Raw genomic sequence first — 19894 nt, 5'->3', positions numbered from 1 at the left:
AACAAATGTAAATTCACTAGAGGGACTCAATCATATAATTAAATTGGTAGAAGATAGAATCAGTAAACTTGTAGATTTAGAACCTTATGCTATCCAAAGAACAGTGAGAAATAAAGAATAAGGATAGTTGAACAAAGTTCCAGAGAACTGTGGCCTATTATTAAGCTCACCAACATATAGGTGATGGGAATCTAAGAAGGCAACGAGAGAAAGAAACAGAAAAAAATATATATTTGAAATGATGGTGAAAACGTCCCATATTTGAAAGAAAGCATTAACTTGTATAAAACTGTGCATACAAGAAGCTTAATAAACTGAGTAGGATAAACAAAAAGAGATCAACACCTAGACATATCATAGCAAGAATACTGAAAAACAAAGATAAAGATAAAATTATAAAAGCAGCAAGAGAAAAATGACTGTTCATGCACAGAGTGACAACTGACTTCTCATCAGCACTTTGAATATTTCATCCCAATGCATGGGATGAAATATTCAAAGTACTGAGTGAAAGTGGGAACAAAAAACCCTCTCAACCAAGAATAGTATATCCAACAAAACCCATCTTACAAAAGATACTGGAAAAATAAGAGCAAACTAAACATAAAACAAGCAGAAGGAAAGAAATAGTAAAAGTTAGCACAGAGATTAATGAAATAGGGAATAGAAAATCAATGAAAGCAGAAATGCATCTTTGACAAACGTTCAGATAATCTGACCAAGGAAAAGAGAAAATGTAAATTACTAGAATTAAAAAAGATATTAACAACCTTATAGAAATAACAAGAATTATAAGCAAATGAGAAGCTGTACAGCAAATTAGATAAGGTACATGAAATAGACACAACTCAAGAAACATACAATTACCAAAACTTGAATCAAGAAATATTGAAAAATCTGAATAAACCTATAACAAAATAAAGAGGTTGAGTTAGTAATCAAAAAGCTTCCAACAAAGAAAAGCCAGGCTGATACAACTTCACTTCTGAATTTTACCATGTCTTTAAATAAGAGTACCAATTCTTCACAAAATCTTCCAAAATTGGAAGAAAAGGAAATATTTCCCTCCTCATTCTATCAGGTCATTATGACCTAACAAAACCAGAGCAAGACATCAGAAAAAATGAAAGCTACAGATAATAGGTCTTCTGATTAGGGACTCAAATATTCTCAGAAAAATACTAGAAACTTATTCCAGTAACATGTAAGAAGGATGATACAGCATGAACATGTGGGATTTCCCCCAGAAATGTAAGTGAACATCTGAAAATCCATCAATGCATCCCACCATAGCAACAAAATTCTGGACAAAAGCTACACAATTATTTAAAGAGATGCAGAGAATGTTTGACAGAATCCAACACCTTTCCTGATAAAACATTCAAAAACCTAGGACAAGAAGGGAACTCCCTCACACTGATAAAGGGAATCTATGGATTACTTATAGCTAACATCTTAATGGTAAAAAAAAAAAAACAAAAAACCCTGGAAGATAAGGAACAAGATAAGAATGTCTACTCTTACCATTTCTATACAATCTGGTACTACAGCTTCTAACCAGTGTAATTGGACACTAAAGTGAAATAAAAGACATCCAGATTTGAAAAGAAAAAGTAAAAATAGAGGATGAGAGACTGAAAAACTGAACAAAGATTTTGGAAGATTCATGGAACAGGAAGAACAAAAACTATAGTTTAGGACTCAGATGAAAATGTAAATAAAACAAAACATTTCTTGCAGTCCCTCACAGAAATAAGTAGTAAAATATTCAGACAGAAAGAAAATGATAATATAAGGAAGCCCAGAAAAAACTAGGATGCAAGAAGAAATGAAAATCAAGGAAAATATGAGTACTTGAACAAATCTAAATTAAAAATAATTTTTAAAAGTGTCGTTCTATATATATAAGGTTACAGTTGTATATAAGATTATACATGCATATATATGTACATACATGTGTATAAGATTAACATGCACAACAGTAATAGCATAATTTGAAGAGGAGATCAAATGAAAGTACACCCTTATAATATCTTTCATAGATGGGACAATGTAGAAGAGTGCATTTTCTTCTCTTTTTTTCTTATGTCTTACATCCTAAAAATGATTAGTGGTGAAAGCTGTAACATCAATTTATTTTCAAGTTATTCTTAAATAGATAGAAAGACAAAATTTTAAAGTTTTATATCTAGGTGAAAAACGAATGATATATGCCTATTTGTGGTATTGTCCCATTAAGTTTTCCACAGATTTTTAATTTTGCAAAATAGAAAATTGGGAAAAGAAAATAAGAGAATAGAAACTGGAGATGCTGCTCATTGACTGCTCTTTTGAGGGGGTTGACTCTATAGGGAAGCAAAAATGGCAAATAAGAATGTGAGTGCATAATGTAACATTTAATAAGCATCTAGATACATGTGGAGTATTGTAAGGAAATGTGAGGAAAGGATATGGATTTCACGGTGGGACTGTGCAGGGATGAGTGTAAGAACATTAGTTACGATGACATATGGACATGATGGGGTGAAGATGCATTTTTTTAACATGGGACACTTTGGGAGCCTAAGTCTGAACAGGTCTTACAATATCTCTCCCTCATTCCAGCCCACTGCCTCAGTTACATTAGAATCCTATGTAAAGAGTCGCATTCTACTCTTGAAGGCAAAGAGGGAGGAAATTGTTTCTTCTGTCTGGGAACCTTGAACTGGGTGTATCTGTTTAGCATCTCATGTCCAACTCTAGGGGATCCCTCCACCTCTGGCCTGTCCTAAGCTGTCAGTACTTTTACTTCTTCCTGACAATATAATATTAATTCTCCTAGATCATATCCATATACTACTCTTATGTTTCTCTGATGAAACTCTCATTCCCTTTGTCCCTTTCCTGCATTTCCTCAAATAGAAACTTGGTCTCCACTGTCGCCTCCAGCTTTCTCCAGGCCTCTCAGGTGTTTATTCCTTGCAATATGTTGCTTCTATTGCTGATCCCCTGAGCATTTACCGTAGAAGATAGAGAAGCATTTTCCATTTCTTCCTGGACTGGGCAGCCTCTATCAGTTGATGACCTGAGCCACTCAGCTTAATTCTAAGCCATGCTTAGATCCCACATTCCCTTCTGCCTCCTCTTTAGTAGGCTCTCCTTACCAGTACCAGTGAATTTATGTTCAAATGAGATGCAGGACAAGGACTGAGAGGAGCAGGAAGTCCCCCGTGCTTTCCTACCTTGGGTTGTGGCCATCTCTTTGTGCTCACACTGCACAGCACATGTCACTTTCAACTTCTCTGGGAAATTAAAAAAAAACAATTAAATAAGAGAGATGTTGTTCATGTGTATCTTTTCATCCATTAAACAACTGTTGAAAGTCTACTTTGGATACATACAGTTAATAACTACGGCTTTCATGTCAATGGATAGTGTAGTCCGGTTCCTATCACTGAAAGTTTTAAAAGTAGAATAATATTTCTTGTGTCAATATGTGTCACAGATGGGTGGATTTGCACAATGAGTCATCTTTGTAAATTGAATTGTCTCCTTTCTCCCCGGATATGCTACCAGATTAGTTTTTTTTTTTTTTATCAACCTCCCTTGTAGATAATTCTGACCATGTGAATAAACTTTCTGCAAGGTGAAATGTGTACAAATGACCTTTGCCATTTCCAGACATAACCATAAAAGCCTCTTCCATGTCCCTCCATGCCTTTTCCTTTTCTAGCTGACTGGGATACTGGTAACCCAGGTGGACCTTGAAAGCTGCACGCCAGTGATCACAGGTCCCCATTAGCTTGGGACCTCATGGAGGAGAATTGCCCTATTCACCTAGACATATACCCTGAATTTTTATGTAAGCAAGAAATACGTGTGTGCAATGGTCACTAAACTAATTTAACTAGTATAGGAAGTGTTGTGATGCGTTTTGAGAAGGAAAGAATTGTACTGATAATTGCAAGTGGCCAATTATGTTAGACATTAATGTTTAACATTCCCTGACTGATTTGTGAGCTATATGTGGTTATGTGTGAAGAGGTGTATGGGCTTCGTATGTCTCATAGCCAACACTCAATACACTCAGTGAGAACTCTAGATTGCATTAACTTTATTGAAGTTATGCCAGGTATGAACCATGATGTCTTATACAACTTTACCCTTGGATTATATCTCTCTTCATACCACCACCTCTTCTTTGCCCCTTCCCCTGTGCAGCAGAGTTTGGTAAGAAGAAGTAAATAACTGCAAACTGTTTTCTCCATCAACCTTTTCTAAAAATTTGGACCCATGAAATGAAGAAGCTTCACTCTCCAGACTTCTTCCAGGGCCCAGTATCAATATGCAAAACAGCCAAACTTTGTTGGAAATCTCAGGGTCTCTTCTGGATTATGAGCCAACATTTATAATTCAGGGCTGGCTCTATTCTCTCTCCACCCACCACTAAGCAATGGTCTTCCATATTAAGGTTACTTGTTTACTCTTAACTTCCTTAGAAACCAGGACTAAATCTTTCCCATGTTTTAGGAAAGGGTCTGACTCAGATCCTCAATTAAACCATTAAATTTTAACTGGGGTTTAACAGTGTTTTCTTTATGTGCACTGTTTCCTGTTTATGTATACGTTGAAACCAAGAAATTAAGATTTAAGTATGATTTTAATTATTGAATCATATTCCTTTTTTATTTTTTACATGGGCAGGCACCGGGAATCAAACATAAGATCTCTGGCATGGCAGGCAGGAATCCTGCCTACTGAGCCACCGTGGCCTGCCTCAGTCTCCTTTTTGCTTTCTGGGGAATTGGAGCAGAAAGAGGGGAATACTTGAAATTTCCTAAACTCTAATTGAGCTGCCCTGATATCGGGAACGATTGTAAAAGCCCTTATCTTGTGGTTTTGTGACTAGGAGCTGTTACTCCTTTTATCTGGTCATTTGCTTACATGGCAAAGGTCCTAATGATCATGAAGCATTTGAAGTCACCATCAACTAGACTCAGCCCCAGATATTTGTAAATCGTATCTGCTAAACTCTACCATTGAAAGGTCACTTGACTCCCTTCCTTTTGGCTTATACCTTTACTACTGAAGTGATAGCTGTCTCCTCTCTTTTCTACTCATGTTCCCCTATTGAAACGACAATGATAACACTGTCTCCTTTCCTGCTTTGAACTTGCTCTTTGAAATGTCCTCATCTCCCCTTGCTAAAATCCTAAAACCTTGACCCTCCTAAACTTGGGGAGACAGATTTTAGGCTGCTAGGCCATCTACCCTCCTACTATGTGCCTAGTAATAAACTCTCTTTGAAACCCTAGCATCTCAAGAATTAGTTATTGAGCACTTTGGGCAAAAGAATCCATGACTTTTGTCCAAGTAACAACATTTCACATAGAAGCCCCATGGTTAACTACTCATAGTATAGGACAATTTTTACTCTTTAGTAAATAAATCCTTTATTAGTTTATATTCTCATCCCTGCATAACCAGATTTTCAGTGTCCTCACTTTACTTCTTAAAAAATTATTCCCTCAGTTCAATGAGCCATACTTTCTTCTTCTTTAAAAGGAGAAAGCATTAGAAAACTTCTAATTAGGACAGCATCATTTGCTTACCTAATGCTCTTAGGCAGAAATAAAATCAAGGGACTTGGGATTTTGAGAGGATTTTGAGAGGTTGATTAATCAACCATTGGGACTATGACAAAGTAACCTGGGCAGACTTCAGAAGGCTAGCACAAGCCCTAAGCCACAGAGAGAGGAGCAGATTCATCTCATCCTTCTCTTTACTCTCAGGCCTTCTGGACCTTCAGGATGACCAGCATCTGCTTCTCTGTATTTCTTACTCTCCCACCCCACCTCTTCACCTCACCCTCAACTACTAGGGTTCCTTTCTCCATCCCTCCTTAGATGCAGTTCCTGTGATGCTATAACAAGAGAATATGTTTCCAACATACTTCGTGATGCCTTGTCAGTTTTTTGGGAGTCTGTGCTTTCCAGATGTTTCCTTTTTTGTTTCCTTTTCATGCTTCAGCTCTTTGGAAAGGACTCGAATTGAGTCCTTTTCTCTCTGAAATTCTGTTCTTCTTAACTCTCAAAGAATCAGCTAATGTTAGCTCAGTATCAAATTTGTGTACTCAAGAGCAACAAATCACTTGAGCAACTGCCACCTCACCAGATCACTGGTGTGGCCAGTGCTCACTCACTCACAGGGCATTATGATGCAAATGATCACCAGTAAGGCAAGATTCTGTGACATCAATGCATTCCAGTGACTCAGCTGGGACTCAGAGGGAGACAGGCTGACCACATCCCAGAGCTGGGGTGTTTCCTCTTACCAGTGGAGACTATCATTAACTTGACTTTTTATATCTCCCATTTTCAAATTGAAATTAGAAGATAGGTAACTAGACTTAAAAGAAATTCTTTCCTGTATCCAAGGTATCTCCCCAGTGATATGACAGTATCTAACAGACTCCACCTAGCTCACAGAAAATAGTCAGTGTTATACCTCATTATTACTATTTAACTCATGTATAAATAAAAGTTTACATAAGTGTGTGTTGGTGTATAGGCATAGACTTGAAAATAGCTCATGATTTCGTAAGACTCAAACATTTATTGAATTCCCACTGCTATAAGGAACAGTCCCCCACATTTTACATGTAGACACCATGTCTTTGGTCATTCTTCTCTTTGTACTTTCCAAGAGAGGCAGTGTTTTGGTGAAGAGGAAAGCTCCTGGCTTCACATCTTCTGCCTCTCATCAGGAATTCCGTTCTTGTCATGACTGAAAGATCTCTCTCTGTGACCCCATTCCTGCCTTCAGACCACATCAGCTATGAATAGCTAGGCCTTATCTAAAGTTTGAATTGTGGGGTCAACTCCAATCTACCACTGAATAGGCCTTTTCTTTTCGGGGTAATATTGGTATACTTTCAACCTTAGCATTATTGGAACTTGGCCATGACCAGCCTCTCTCAATCTCCTTTAACCCTAATATGTACTGTCACTAGATCTTTGCCACACCTACCAATGAGCTCAGCCTCTTAAAAGTCATTCTTTTCCTTTTAAATCCTTTCATATTTATTGTTACAGACCCCATTCCAGTGGGTTTAGAAGCTCAAATAAATCAACAGTTTGATTCCTAAGGAAATAACATCTCTCTAAGAACTCATGGCCCTCTCCTTGTACAAAATATTTACCAACTCTACAATCAAATTTCCCCCTTCAATACTCATCCAAAACTTTAATTATATTTGGTATAATGTGTGGTATAGAGAGTACAGGAAAGTGAAGTATTTGTCAGTGGATGGATTGTGTGAGTGTGCATGTGTATTCTCTGTTTTAAAATTGGGAATAACCTGTGTTATGTCTGTGGTTAAGTGTTAATACTGGATGTATAGAGGTTGTGGGTGTGAGAAATGCTTGTTTTTGTGAGGATAGCTTAAGTGTTATGTCTCTCTGTGTCTCCAGATATTGTCTCTGTTCCCACAAAACCTAGACTCAGGTGTTACATGTGTAAACTGTGTGTCATAGTCTCATGTTGATTGTGACTAATAGTTAGATATATAGTATGAAAAATATGTAATTTTCATGCTATAGTTTAGATATTGTATGTTATCTGTATGAGATTATAGGACTCAAAATGTTTTCTTAAAACTTTGTGACACACACAGGCTTAAGAGAGTATGCATGTGAGAGGAAGATGGTTATAGAGCCATGGAAACATTTGAATATCTAAAAGTGTTAGCAGTTAAGATGGCAGAGAGGTGAATAAGAGATTGTGATGTCTTCATGGATTGTAATTAGAAAAAAATAAGTTCCAAAGTAGTTAAAATAGAGTGTAAGCATACCATATGAATGGCATGCATATAAGTGTGCCAACATATGGTAACAAGAAAAAGTGAATGTAAGAGAGTAAGTATGGTGTTATGCATTGATTCTTGTACCCAAAAGACATATTCAAGACCTAATCCTGGTCCAGTGAGTGTGAACTTGTTTGTAAATAGAATCTAGAGGATGCCAAATGGAATCCACGGTAGGCCCTAATCCAGTAACATAAAAGTCTTTATTAGCAGAGGAAATCTGGCCATAGCAGCAGTAGGAGACTGAAGGGTCCAGATGGCCACATGATGTGGGGAGAGCTTGAGATGTGGATTTCTAGCCAGTCACCAGCAGAACACTGCAGACACCAGAGAATGCATGATCCTGATGATACCCTGATTTTGGACTTCTAGCCTAGAAACCTGTGAAAAAATAAATGTCTGTGGCTTAAGCCAACCAATCCACAAAATTTGTTACAGCATATGGCAAGCTAAAACATATGGGGATAATTCTGTGAGATAAGGAGTAAGCAAACGTGGAAGCTTGAGAAGATATAAGCAAATAACTATGAGTGAAACTATAAAGGAAGGGGAGAAGCCATGGACATGAGGGAAGTGGGTGCTAAACTTTATGACTGTGGCAGAGTGAAAGTGGATAGATTAATACATGTATAAGTGTGTGAAGGTATATGGAACCTTTTCTAAAGTTCTCTATCCTGCCCTCCCACCCCTTACCTATGAAAGCTCTGTACTACATATCTTTGGCTTAGTATCAAAATCAAATCCTGTGTCCATTGGATACTTCTTTGATACATCATTCTGGTATATTCTACTCTGCACCCTCTGTCCAATCTTCTCTGTATCCTCTTCCTTTCAGCTGTTCGTCTCTTCCACCTGCACCAGGATAGTATCAACAGTATTATAGTCTCTTAAAATACCCTTGTATTTTTAGCACAATTCCAGTGGTTCTCAGTTTTTTTAAAAGCTATTTCTGCATTGTTTCATTCATCCCTGCAGCATCCCTTACAGCTTTCATTTGAGATTATTCTAGTTTGTCTTTTTATTCTTATCTCCTCCTTCCTTCTTCCTTTTCTTTCTCCCTTCTTTCCTTCTTCTCTCCCCTCCTTTCAACTTTCCTTCCCTCCTGCCCTCTTCCTTATTTCCTTCCCATATTCCTTTCCTCCCTCCCTTTTTCCATCCACTCTTCCTATCTCCATCCTCTCCTTCTCTCCCCGCCTCCTTTTAGTTCATTTTTCCACAGCCAGCTTCTCTAAGGCATTAAACTGATGACTTTTCCCAGTTTATTCTCTTCTTTTTCTCATTTCCAAGGTATTATTCAGAGTGCAGGATATAGTTTCTAGGGAAAAATGGCAAAACCCCATGACTTCAGACTTTTCCTTCCCTTCTCCATCACTGATAGGGTGTTTCTTGCTTAACTAACGCTCACTCAAATTTTTGGCCTTTATCTTTATATGTAAACAGTTTTAGTTGTGTCTCTCAGGGCCTGTAATTTTATTTGGGGGAATCTTTACAGTAGTAAAAATCACAAGAGCTATAACTTTAAGCCCACATCACTATATAATATGTAACTTTTGTAACATATACATTTGTAATAATTATTTACTTCTGTAGCTAGAGTATCAATCTTTGATTCTCATTGTTAATTTTGTTGGCCTAAGGGACAGAACTTAAAAAAACCTGCCTTTATACCATAAATTAAAGGCATTTCAAATATAATGATGAAATTCAATGCAAGTATCCTCAGGAAAAAGTAAAGAACTATAAATTACATTAAAATCTAAATTATAGGGAGGATAGCTGTGGACATGTTAATATCCACATAACAGGATTTACATGAGGAAAGAAAATTAAGCAGAGGAGAAGACATAGTTATTAAATAATGATGTTGCAGTACCATGCCTGAAAGAAGAACAACTCTGTGGGAACATTGGACTTTTAGAAGTTTGGAGACTTCTCATGGGGATGCTTGCAAACCAGCAATGTGATTGGCCAATCTAGGAACTTGGACTTCTGCCGCTGAGCACTTGGGAAGGAGCTTATTGGAGGCAGGTCCACATCAGATGGTGTCTGCTGGGATTAATAAGATCAGCAATCAGAGACAGAGACTACCAAGAGAGTGCTATTGCTCTAAGACCAAATTAATTTAAATATGAGGGAAACTGGAAAAAAGAAACATAGAACAGCAAAAAGTAATAAGAAATTTAAATGGTAGCAAAATGACAAAATATATCAATATTCAATATTAACTGAACCACTGACAGGCCTTTTTGTTTTTTAGTCACAGCATAGATTGTTCTATCCTGAATAATTTAATAATTAACATACTTAATCTAATGTATGTGGGGGTGTGTACAATTTTATTCCTCAAAGTATCAAATAGACATTCCCCTCAAACTCAAATGGAACATTTATTATACAAAAATAATCATTGATTGGCCCTAAAGGAAGTCTCATTCAATTTCAACATTAAATTGTAATAGTAAGCGTTACACAGCCTAAATTTTCTGACTCAGTACAATGAAGTTAGAGGTTAATAAAGAAACCGTAAATTTAAAGATCCTAATATACTTGGATATTTAAAAATAATGACAGCCAATTTTAACAGAAATAAAACAACTTAGAATGTAATGATTATGAAAATTCTATATATCAATGCTTGTAACATCAAGCAAATGAAGTACTTTAGGTAAATATATAGCATAAACGCCTATAAAAGTAGATGAATTATGAATTAATTAGAACAATGGAAGGTCCAACTTGAAAATGAACAAGTGAGCAAAGAAAAAAAAAACCAAAAAGAATGAAATCTTTAGAAAAAAGAATAGAAGGAATGGATAATAAAAATAAAAGCAAAAAGCAGTGAAATGAAAAGTATGAAAACAGAACATTGATAAAGAATTAATAGTTCGAGGAGACAAAGTAGACAAATATCTGAAATTATGGACTATTTCAAAAACACAGAGACATATCAAACCCAGGTCTCCCACATGGCAGGTGAGAATTCTACCACCTACCCTTGCACCCCCTAAAATATTTTTTGCATAAGAAAGGGGTCATAACTATAGCCACAGACAAGAACAATAAGAAATAAGAAAATGTCATCAACTTTGTGCCAATAAATTTGAAAACTGACATGCAAATTGTTAGAAAATATAACTAACAAAACTAACTAAGGAAGAGCCTGAAAAGCCAATGCCTATAATAAAAATTGAAGAACTATTAATTAGATGAAAAGTGGTCTTGGATAATGGTGAGAGGAGAGAAACAATATTAGAAGTCTGTGGTAAGAACCTTTCCTTCTGGGATAGGAGGAAGTGGCTCCATCAGCAGCTAGAGCATAGACAGTATCTAAGAAATGGCCAGGTAGATTCCCTGCCTGTGTCAAAAAACCAGGAAATGTACTCTGCTTCTTTACCACTACCAGGAGTAATAGGGGCATAAAGGTAGAGAAACCCAGACTAGGCATGTTATTTTGAAAGCTGCACGCAAATTTACAGCTTTGACATAGTGGTTTTCATAGGGCAAAATAACCTGCTCCCGCAAAAGTTAACAGGAATTGTTTCCACTTTTTATTTCTCAAAGGATTACCGTATGCAAGAAGACAGTGGAGTAACAAAAGTCACATTGAACCTGTAATAGAGGATTAAACAATGAAAATCTTAATGGATCTCTTGGATGATTAACACTCAATAAATACATGTCAAGGCTTGGCTATGTGCTCAGCATTTTTGCATAAACTATGCTTATACTAAACTAAAGCTAATTTGTTAAGATATTACAAATCCCATTTATCTTGGAAAGTCAGAGTTTAGCAATAATGATTTGGTAAAACCAATTTGAAAGCATTTGCTTTTAGGACATATTGTGTTGAAATATTTACACATCCTACTTAATTTTAATGATGGAAGTAATTTTAGTCAATTTCCTTTCTTTATGTGTTAGGAGCCCACAGTGACAATTCTCATTTGTCTTTGACAGTCTTATGAAAGAATTGCTTCTCAAAAATTCTCTTGAAAATTGGCATTGTGCTGTTTCAATGAATATGTCTCCCTCCTCTTCATTTAAATGTATTTTAATACAGCTGCTCTAGCATGCAAGATGCAAAAAGTTATATACTTTCTCTGGAATTGGCTGTCTTTTAGTACCTGTGGCATAAAAACTTCCTATGGTGATAAAACGATATTTAACATTTCATTGTATCAAATTACCTTTAGTTAAGTTTCTTTAGAGAAGTTTGTGCACTAGGAAAAGGTAATGTGCTACTTGTTTTTAATAAACTAGCTCAATCACCACAGGAGATAGTTACTAATAGATGGTTTGCAAGTATAAATGTCTTAACAGAGGCATCAGTGCTAACTGCCTAGCGCCAAGATGTGAAATTTGGGGGGATCCATTTTATATTTTACGAAAGTTATTGAACCTTGGTGAAGATAAAGTAGAACTTTGATTTTGCAAGATTCATTGACTTTTAGAGATGAATAATATCTTGAGGACATCAATTTCACTTCCATTATTTAACAGATGGGGAAAGAACATTACTTTGTGTCAAAGAGATCATTATAGACAGAGATAGACGGAGATTCCAAGTCTCCTGATCTCTAACACAATTTCTGCTGCATTCTGATGCTTCTTAACCACTTATATATTAAGTCAATTTATTCATATAGTTGGTGGTTTGACAAAAAAAAAAAGGAAAGGGATAAAAAGGAAAGATTTCTTACTTTTTTTCCCCTCTGTTATAATTTCTTAATTTTCCTGAAACTGCAAATATGACCAAAGTTTCTAGTTCAAGCTATACTCTTCTCTTTGCAAACTATTCTGAAAACTCTCATTTACTTCATAACTCCAGCTGTCACCTCTGTGCAGATGGATCTCAAGTTTATATCTACAGAGCTCACATAGCCCTTGTCCCCTTTAAATTTCAATTTATGTGAGCAAGCACCACTACAGATGTTAATCTGCAAAATAAAATATATAATGTGCTGCAGAAAAAGAAAGTTCAGGCATTAATAAGGAAGGATTTTATCAAGGGGAACTATTGCAATAGGGGGAGGGAGCTTATTGCAGTAGGGCAAGCCTTCCAACAATAAAATCTACAAGTGTTACAAGGTGAGGCAGAAAAGAGCTTTTCTTTTATTAGGAGTAGTAAACAAGGCTAGAGGAAATAGGGTGTGGGGCAGTGGGCTGAGCACGTGCTGTGATCAGACAGTTAAGCAGGAATTCTGTTGGGGGGGGTGGGCGCGGTTAGCATATTTTTTGGAGAGGTTCTTGAGGAGTTGTTCAGCATCCTAATGTTTTCTTATTCTCAGGGTCAATTTGAATTTAGGGACTGGTGCACAGGGGAAAAACCTAACTAACTTTTGGTCGAGTCAGCTTAATAGGCATTTTATAAAGATTGGTCAGTGGGAAGAAAGATTTCAGTGAATCATTTATTAGCCAAAGATTAGGAATTTAGAGGGTCTGTGTCCTGCCTTGTCAGAGACAAGCAGGGTTTCATCTACAAGACTTACCCTAGCAATACAGGGAAAGAGGTCCTTCTCCCCAGGAGACAAAAGGGCAGGGGATTTCTTAACAGTCATTCTTTACCAGGATCAGATGGAGTGCAGCATTGTGAAAACAAATAAAGATTTCCATATGTTATTATTTTATTCATGACATTATTTCTTCTTTGCAATTTCTCCCTTCATGTCAATCATATTAGCAAGAGAGCAGTTCTGCCACCAGCATCCCATTTTTAAGGTGACTGCTCTGGATCAAATAGCACTACAAACTGGTACAGGGGAACCTATCATCCATGATTCGGTTAAGTGACCTGGCTTGCTGACAGGTATATCAAGACAGTTACTCTAACAGCTTGTGAAAACTCTCTTTCTATTCATTATTATCAGTCATCGAACTCTTGAATGCTTACCCTCAAAATAATCCTTTCCATCAAACCTACTGGCATCCATAGAAACTTCCCTGTCTAACTGGATGATATTTCAAACTGAGTAACTCAGATACTCAAATGATTCATCCTCCACCATATCCATTCAATTAATCACTCAGTATTTAATTTTTCTATAGATTTATTTTAATAAATTCATTTTTAAAATAAATACCCTCTTTACATATTTCAAAAATCAAAATAATGTTTTAAAATATTTCCTGACAAGTCTTGCTCCCATCCATGTCCAAACAATTACATTTTCCAACTCTCCTTGAAGTAACCATTTTATTATTTTCTTGGATATCCTTTCAATGTTTCTTATGCAAAATCAAGAAAAAATGCCATTTATTCTAATTTTATCTCCTTTCCCACACAGAAGGTAGTAGTAGTAACAATAACATTATATTCAACTTGCATTTTAACTTGACTATGTTCCGGCATCTTTCCAGAGCAATATATAGAATTTTTTAATATATAGAAACCTTATATGATTTTTTTAAATTGGTGACTATGCATCATAGTTTAGTCATTTCCTTATTTCTGGATCCTCGTGTTGTTTCTTATCTTTTGCTATTTCAAAAAAAAATTGTCTTGGGCTGGTGCAACAGTGGCTCAGTGGCAGAATTCTTGCCTGCCATGTCTGAGACCCAGTTCAATTTCCGGTGCCTGCCCGTGCAAAAAAAAAAAAAAAAATTGCCTCATTTAATACTAAAGACTATGTCATTTCTTACATGTGCAGTCATCTCTGTAAAATAGATTCCTATTAAAGAAACTGCGGATTTAAGAGGACAATATGTTTATAATTTTGAAGGTAAGGGCAAATTCCACTCCCTTCATTTATATCATATTGCGCTCCCAACAGAAACTGGTGTGAAGTGCCAGTGGTCTCAAAGTTTCTCACACAAAATTGGAAAGTTACAAAGTTTCAGATGAATTTTTCAATTTTTCCAATCTGATGGATGAGAAGTGGTATTTAAGTTTAGATTTTATGTGCATTTATTCTACTAAATGAGGTGAAGCAATTTTTCAGTTATTGTCTTGTGAACTATCCAACCATGTGTTCTTTCACCCTTCTTTCTATTGCGTTCTTGGTCATTACTTGTATAAATTCCTAAGAGTTTTTTTTAATAAAAGAGGTAGTCCTTTTCTTCTAAAATGAGTTACAAATAATGTTTCTTGGTTTGTTATTTGCATTTTGACTTTGCTTATATGGTTCTTCTTTTTTCACTATGCAGATGTTTTTGTATTCATGTCATCAAATTTATGAATCTTTTATTTTATGGCTTCTGGATTTTGAATACTAGAAAGAAACAGCTTCCCTTCTCTATGGTTTTATAAGCATTTACCCACATTTTTTTCTAGTATTTTATGACTGAATTTTTAACCTTTAAAAATTGAAATTACTAAGCCTTTAATCTAATTGGATAAAAAATTTGCTACTCAGTTATTCCAACATTATGTATTAAAAAGTCCAACAACATCCTATGACTAAAGTATCAATTTTATAGCAAATTCTCCTCTATATTTTATTCAGAACTTTCTAGTATTTTTTCATCTGTGTGTCTCCACATGTGTAACTGTGTTAATTGAGTCTCAGTGTGTTAATTGAAACTTTTTTGTATCTTTTGAAATCTGAAAGAATTGGTCCCCTCTCATTGTTCTTAATTTTTCTGCTAGCTTGCTCAATATTTTCCTATATGAACTTTAAAATCAGCTAGAAAAGTTTTGGGGGAAGAAATAAAAGAACTCTGTTGGTATACCTCTGAAAAAAAAACTTTGTTGTCAGCTTTACCTTATATTTATAAATTAATTTATGGATAGTTGACATCTTTTTAATCCAAACTCATTCAAACACATTGAGAGCATTTCTATTTTGCCAGGTCTCCTTTGGATTCCTTCAGAAGCATTTTAAATGTTATCACATAGGTTTTACACATTTCTTGCTAACGTAATGCACAGATATTTTATTGCATTTTGCTGATTTAGATGGAGAATTTTTCCTTTTATTTTCTAACTAGAAAATTTTATATGTGAAGATTTTTAATTTATATGAATTATTTTTAGGTTTAGATTAAACTAAAATACTCAGAACTCTAATATATCTTGTCTAATTATGTTGATTAATACCACAAATAAAACTCTAAACAGCAATAGTGTTAATGGACATCTTTGTCTTATTCCTGGTTATAGAAAGAATTTCCCTAACTTTTCCCAATTAATTAAGTTGCAGGCTTTTAAGCCAATATAGCTTTTAAGTTTAATTTTAATTATTTTAAGAATCAAGAATGGATGTTAAATTTTGTCAAATGCTTCTTTAACCTCAGTGAAGAAAATTGTGGTGTCTTGGGGAAATGTACCTCAGAAAAACATGTTTTTAACCAATTTCTAAGTCCAATTGGAGTAATGAAACAGGGAAATAAATTTTTGTTCATTTTGTTCTGGTGTAATATTGTTCATCATTTCATAGGTTTTAGCCATGGGAACTTATTGTAAGTAGGGCCTTCTGAGGAGGTTAATTCAGGTGAGATGTGATGTGGCCCAACTAAAGTAGATGGGTCTCCATGCTATTACAGGAGGCCCTTCTACAGATGCCAGAGAACAACAGCCTGAAGCTGGAGGTCAACGGAACCCAGAAGCGAAAGGAGAAAATGCTGCCATGTGCATTGTCATGTGATGGAAAAGCCAGCGAGCCCCAAAGATTGCCAGCCAGCCTGAAGACACTGACCCTGGGAAGAAGCCCAACTTCTAGCCTCCGAACCTGTGAGCCAATAAATTCCTGTCATGAACCCACTGTATGGTATGTATAATAGTATTTATTTTAGCAGTTGGGAAGCTAAAACAATCATCATAACGAGCTTATTTTTAATTCTAACGTTACGGTGGATTTTACTACTGTATTTCTTAAGATTGAAGAATTCTTGCATTACTGGAATAGAAACCCTTTGGTCATGATGTGTTGTTTTTTTATATGGGACCATTCCTTGACCTAGTTTAGTTCACAGATTTGTTCTTCAGCTGTATTTTTTCTGCAATTCAACCCATTTGTTGAGTTGTGTTATATCAACTTCACCGTTTTTAATACATTTACTAATAACAATTGTCCATTTTCTCTTCTTCTCTTTCATGGAGGCTATGCTAACACATCTTTGGTTTTTCTCTCTGAGTTCACTTTTTCTTGGGTTCATTGGCTACTTTAGCCTAGTATGTTTCTCTGTGTGGAGAGACCAATGGTCAAATACCAGCTTGTAGAGTATGGAAGGTGAAAATGGGGTTGTTTCTCTGGGCAGATAGCCCTGGCACTTCTTTTGTAAAAGTAATCATATTGTTCTTGTGGTACAGTGTTGTTACCCACATTTTCACTTTAATTGAGCAGCTCTAGTAGAGTCCTGATGTTACCTACTACTCCTGACCAGCCCTCAGCTATAAAGTGAATAAACTTTAGAAGAGTAAATGTTGTGACATCAATCCATTAAGGCCCAAAACAGCAAGACCAGAGCACACCTAAAAACCTCTTCCCTACCCTCAGCTACAAATATAATGCTTTATTTTTTAAAGCAGTTTAATTGAGATAGATTTACATACTACACAATCTATCCAAAGTATAAAATCAATGGCTTTTAGTATAATCGCAACTTGTGTATTCATCACTACAATCAATTTTAGAATATTGCCATTACTCCAAAAAGAAAAAATCCATACTTAGCAGTCACCTCTGAATCCCTCTATCCTTCCCCAGCCTTATATAACTACTAATCTAATTGTCTTTATAAATTTATTTATATTTACATTTTATATAAATGGAATCATACAATATGTAGCACCTTGTGCCTGATTTCTCTCACTTAGCATAATGTTTTAAAATTATCATTTTTTTAAATTATAGAGGTTGCATGTTTACAGAAAAGCCATGTAAAAATACAACATTCTCATATAACCCTCCTACTTTTGACACTTTGTATTTGTTTGGTGTACTGGTTTGAAAGGATGTATGCTCCCTAGAAAAGCTGTGTTTTAATCAAAATCCTACTTCATGAAGGTAGAATAATCCCTATGCAATACTGTATGTTTGAAAGTGTAATCAGATCATCTCCCTGGATGATGTGATTTAGTCAAGAGTGGTTGTTAAACTGGATTAGGTGACAACATGTCTCCACCCATTTGGGTGGGTATTGATTGGTTTACTGGAGTCCTACAAAAGAGGAAACATTTTGGAGAATGGGAGATTCAGTGAGAGCAGAGAATGTTGTGGCACATTCTCTGTTTGAAGCAGAGAGTCCACCACTCATTCGAAGCGGAGAGTCTACCAGCCAGCAATCTTTGGAGATAAAGAAGGAAAATGCCTTCCGGGGAGCTTCATGAAACAGGAAGCAAGGAGAAGAAGCTAGCAGATGATGCCATGTTCACCATGTGCCTTTCCAGCCAAGAGAGAAGCCCTGTGTTCACCATGTGCCTTCTCACTTGAGAGAGAAACCCTGAATTTCATTGGCCTTCTTGAATCAAGGTATCTTTCCCCAGATGCCTTTGATTGGTACCGTTTCTAGTATATTGCATTCCGGCAGCTAGCAAACTCAAACATGTGGTATCTTTGTTATAATTGATAAAAGAATTTCCCAGCAGCAGCCATTAACAGGTCAACAAGAAAAGGCAAAAAACAAAACCCAATCCATCAGTGGCACCTCACAGATGAGTTCAGGCACTTCATTGTATTTCTCAATGTTCCTGTCCTTTCTGGTTCCATATTTGTGTGTTCTCATTCTGCTTTCTTTCAGTTGTCGCTATTCTTAGTTGTACCTAGTGATCATCTGGGAGCTTAAAAAATTCTGGTGCCTGGTCCCACCCACTCCTCTGCCCTCCACCTGCCAGACTCTCATTTAATTGGTCTAGAAAGTGGTCTGAACATTGTAGTTTTAAAAAGCTCCCAAGAGGTTTCTACTATGCATTCATGAGTTTAGGGTGGCTAGTCCCTAATTTAGTGGTTTTCTCCCAACCTAGTGAGATCAGATATTGATTCTTCCCTGAGATCAGGACTGGCTACATAATTTTTGAGACCTAATGCAAAATGAAAACACAGGGCCCCCCCTTATTCAAAAATAAAGAATTTCAAGACTGTGGCAGCACAGCATTATGAAGCCAGCTCTGCCTGGCTAAGGGTAATTGTTGAAGTTTGTTGGGGGGGAGGTGGGGTGGCAAGGGGGCTATTTATTGCTTCTATATTTTTCAGTCTCCCTACTTAGTGTCTTTAGTCCGTGTTCTAGTTTGCTAGTTGCTGGAATGCGATACACCAGTGATGGATTGGCTTTTAATAAAAGGGGATTTATTTCATTAGTTCTTCAGAGGAAAGGCAGCTAGCTAACTTTCAACTGAGGTTCTTTCTTAAGCAGGAAGCACAGGGTGATGTCTGCTGGCCTTCTCTCCAGGCCTCTGGGTTCCAACAACTTTCCCTGGAGAGATTTCTTTCTGCATCTCCAAAGGCCTGGGCTGAGCTGCAAGGGCTGAGATGAGGTATGCTAAGCTGCTTGGACTGTGCTAGATTGAACACTCTCATTTAAGCAACCAGCCAATTAAATCAAACATCATTCATTGCAGCAGACATGCCTCCTAACTGATTGCAGATGTAATGAGAAACAAGTGATGTTCACGTACCATTGTCTCATGTCCACAGCAACAGAATTAGGTACATTCACCTGGCCAAGTTGATACCTGAACCTAACTACCACAGTCCATTTGCCAATTCCCCAAATTGCACTTATCCTCCTTTCCCCCCACTTTGGCAAAAAGACATTATATAAAAAGCTACCAAAGTTATGGTAAAACCTTCTTTTTCTTTCCTTGGCCAGCAAATTTTGAAGTGACATTGTTCTCTTTTGCTTACTTCATTGTTGCTGGAAAACTTGCAAATATTTTTGCTATAATTTAACATTTATTTTGAAAGATTTTGGGGGAAATAATATTCTCAGATCTGGCTTTACTAAATTTTTACCAAGAAGATATTTTGTAATTTCAATTTTTTTCTATTTTAATGTAACTTGCTAGATTTAAGAAATGAACTAATTTCAAAATTAAAAGTGTCAAGGACAAAGAGAGTTAAAAAGTTATCCTAAAGCCACCATTTGCCAAGGAATGGGGATTCTTAAAACAATTCT

General features: G+C 36.2%; 1 protein-coding gene across 11 annotated transcripts in view; it reads right to left on the bottom strand.

Annotated features, from left to right (window-relative positions):
• LOC143665447 (uncharacterized) overlaps window positions 1-19894 on the bottom strand; it is a 66165-nt gene that overhangs the window by 15419 nt on the left and 30852 nt on the right. For 3 of the 11 annotated variants that reach the window (XM_077138848.1, XM_077138844.1, XM_077138847.1), the window contains 3 exons: window positions 13333-13402; window positions 9717-9889; window positions 3222-3281 (listed from right to left, as the gene is read on the bottom strand). In XM_077138848.1, the coding sequence (XP_076994963.1) occupies window positions 3222-3281; window positions 9717-9780 (124 nt within the window). In that variant the 5' untranslated portion in view covers window positions 9781-9889; window positions 13333-13402. Of the gene's footprint in view, window positions 1-3221; window positions 3282-5932; window positions 6466-9716; window positions 9893-13332; window positions 13403-19894 lie in introns of those variants that run through there. The other 8 variants (XM_077138846.1, XM_077138849.1, XM_077138851.1 and 5 more) reach the window with 6 other exon arrangements.

This window comes from Tamandua tetradactyla, chromosome 21 (genome assembly GCF_023851605.1).
Source record: "Tamandua tetradactyla isolate mTamTet1 chromosome 21, mTamTet1.pri, whole genome shotgun sequence".
In the NCBI taxonomy this organism is placed as follows: Eukaryota; Metazoa; Chordata; class Mammalia; order Pilosa; family Myrmecophagidae; genus Tamandua; species Tamandua tetradactyla.
Note: the sequence above shows the minus strand (reverse complement) of the source record. Positions and strands in the feature narration are given on the sequence as shown.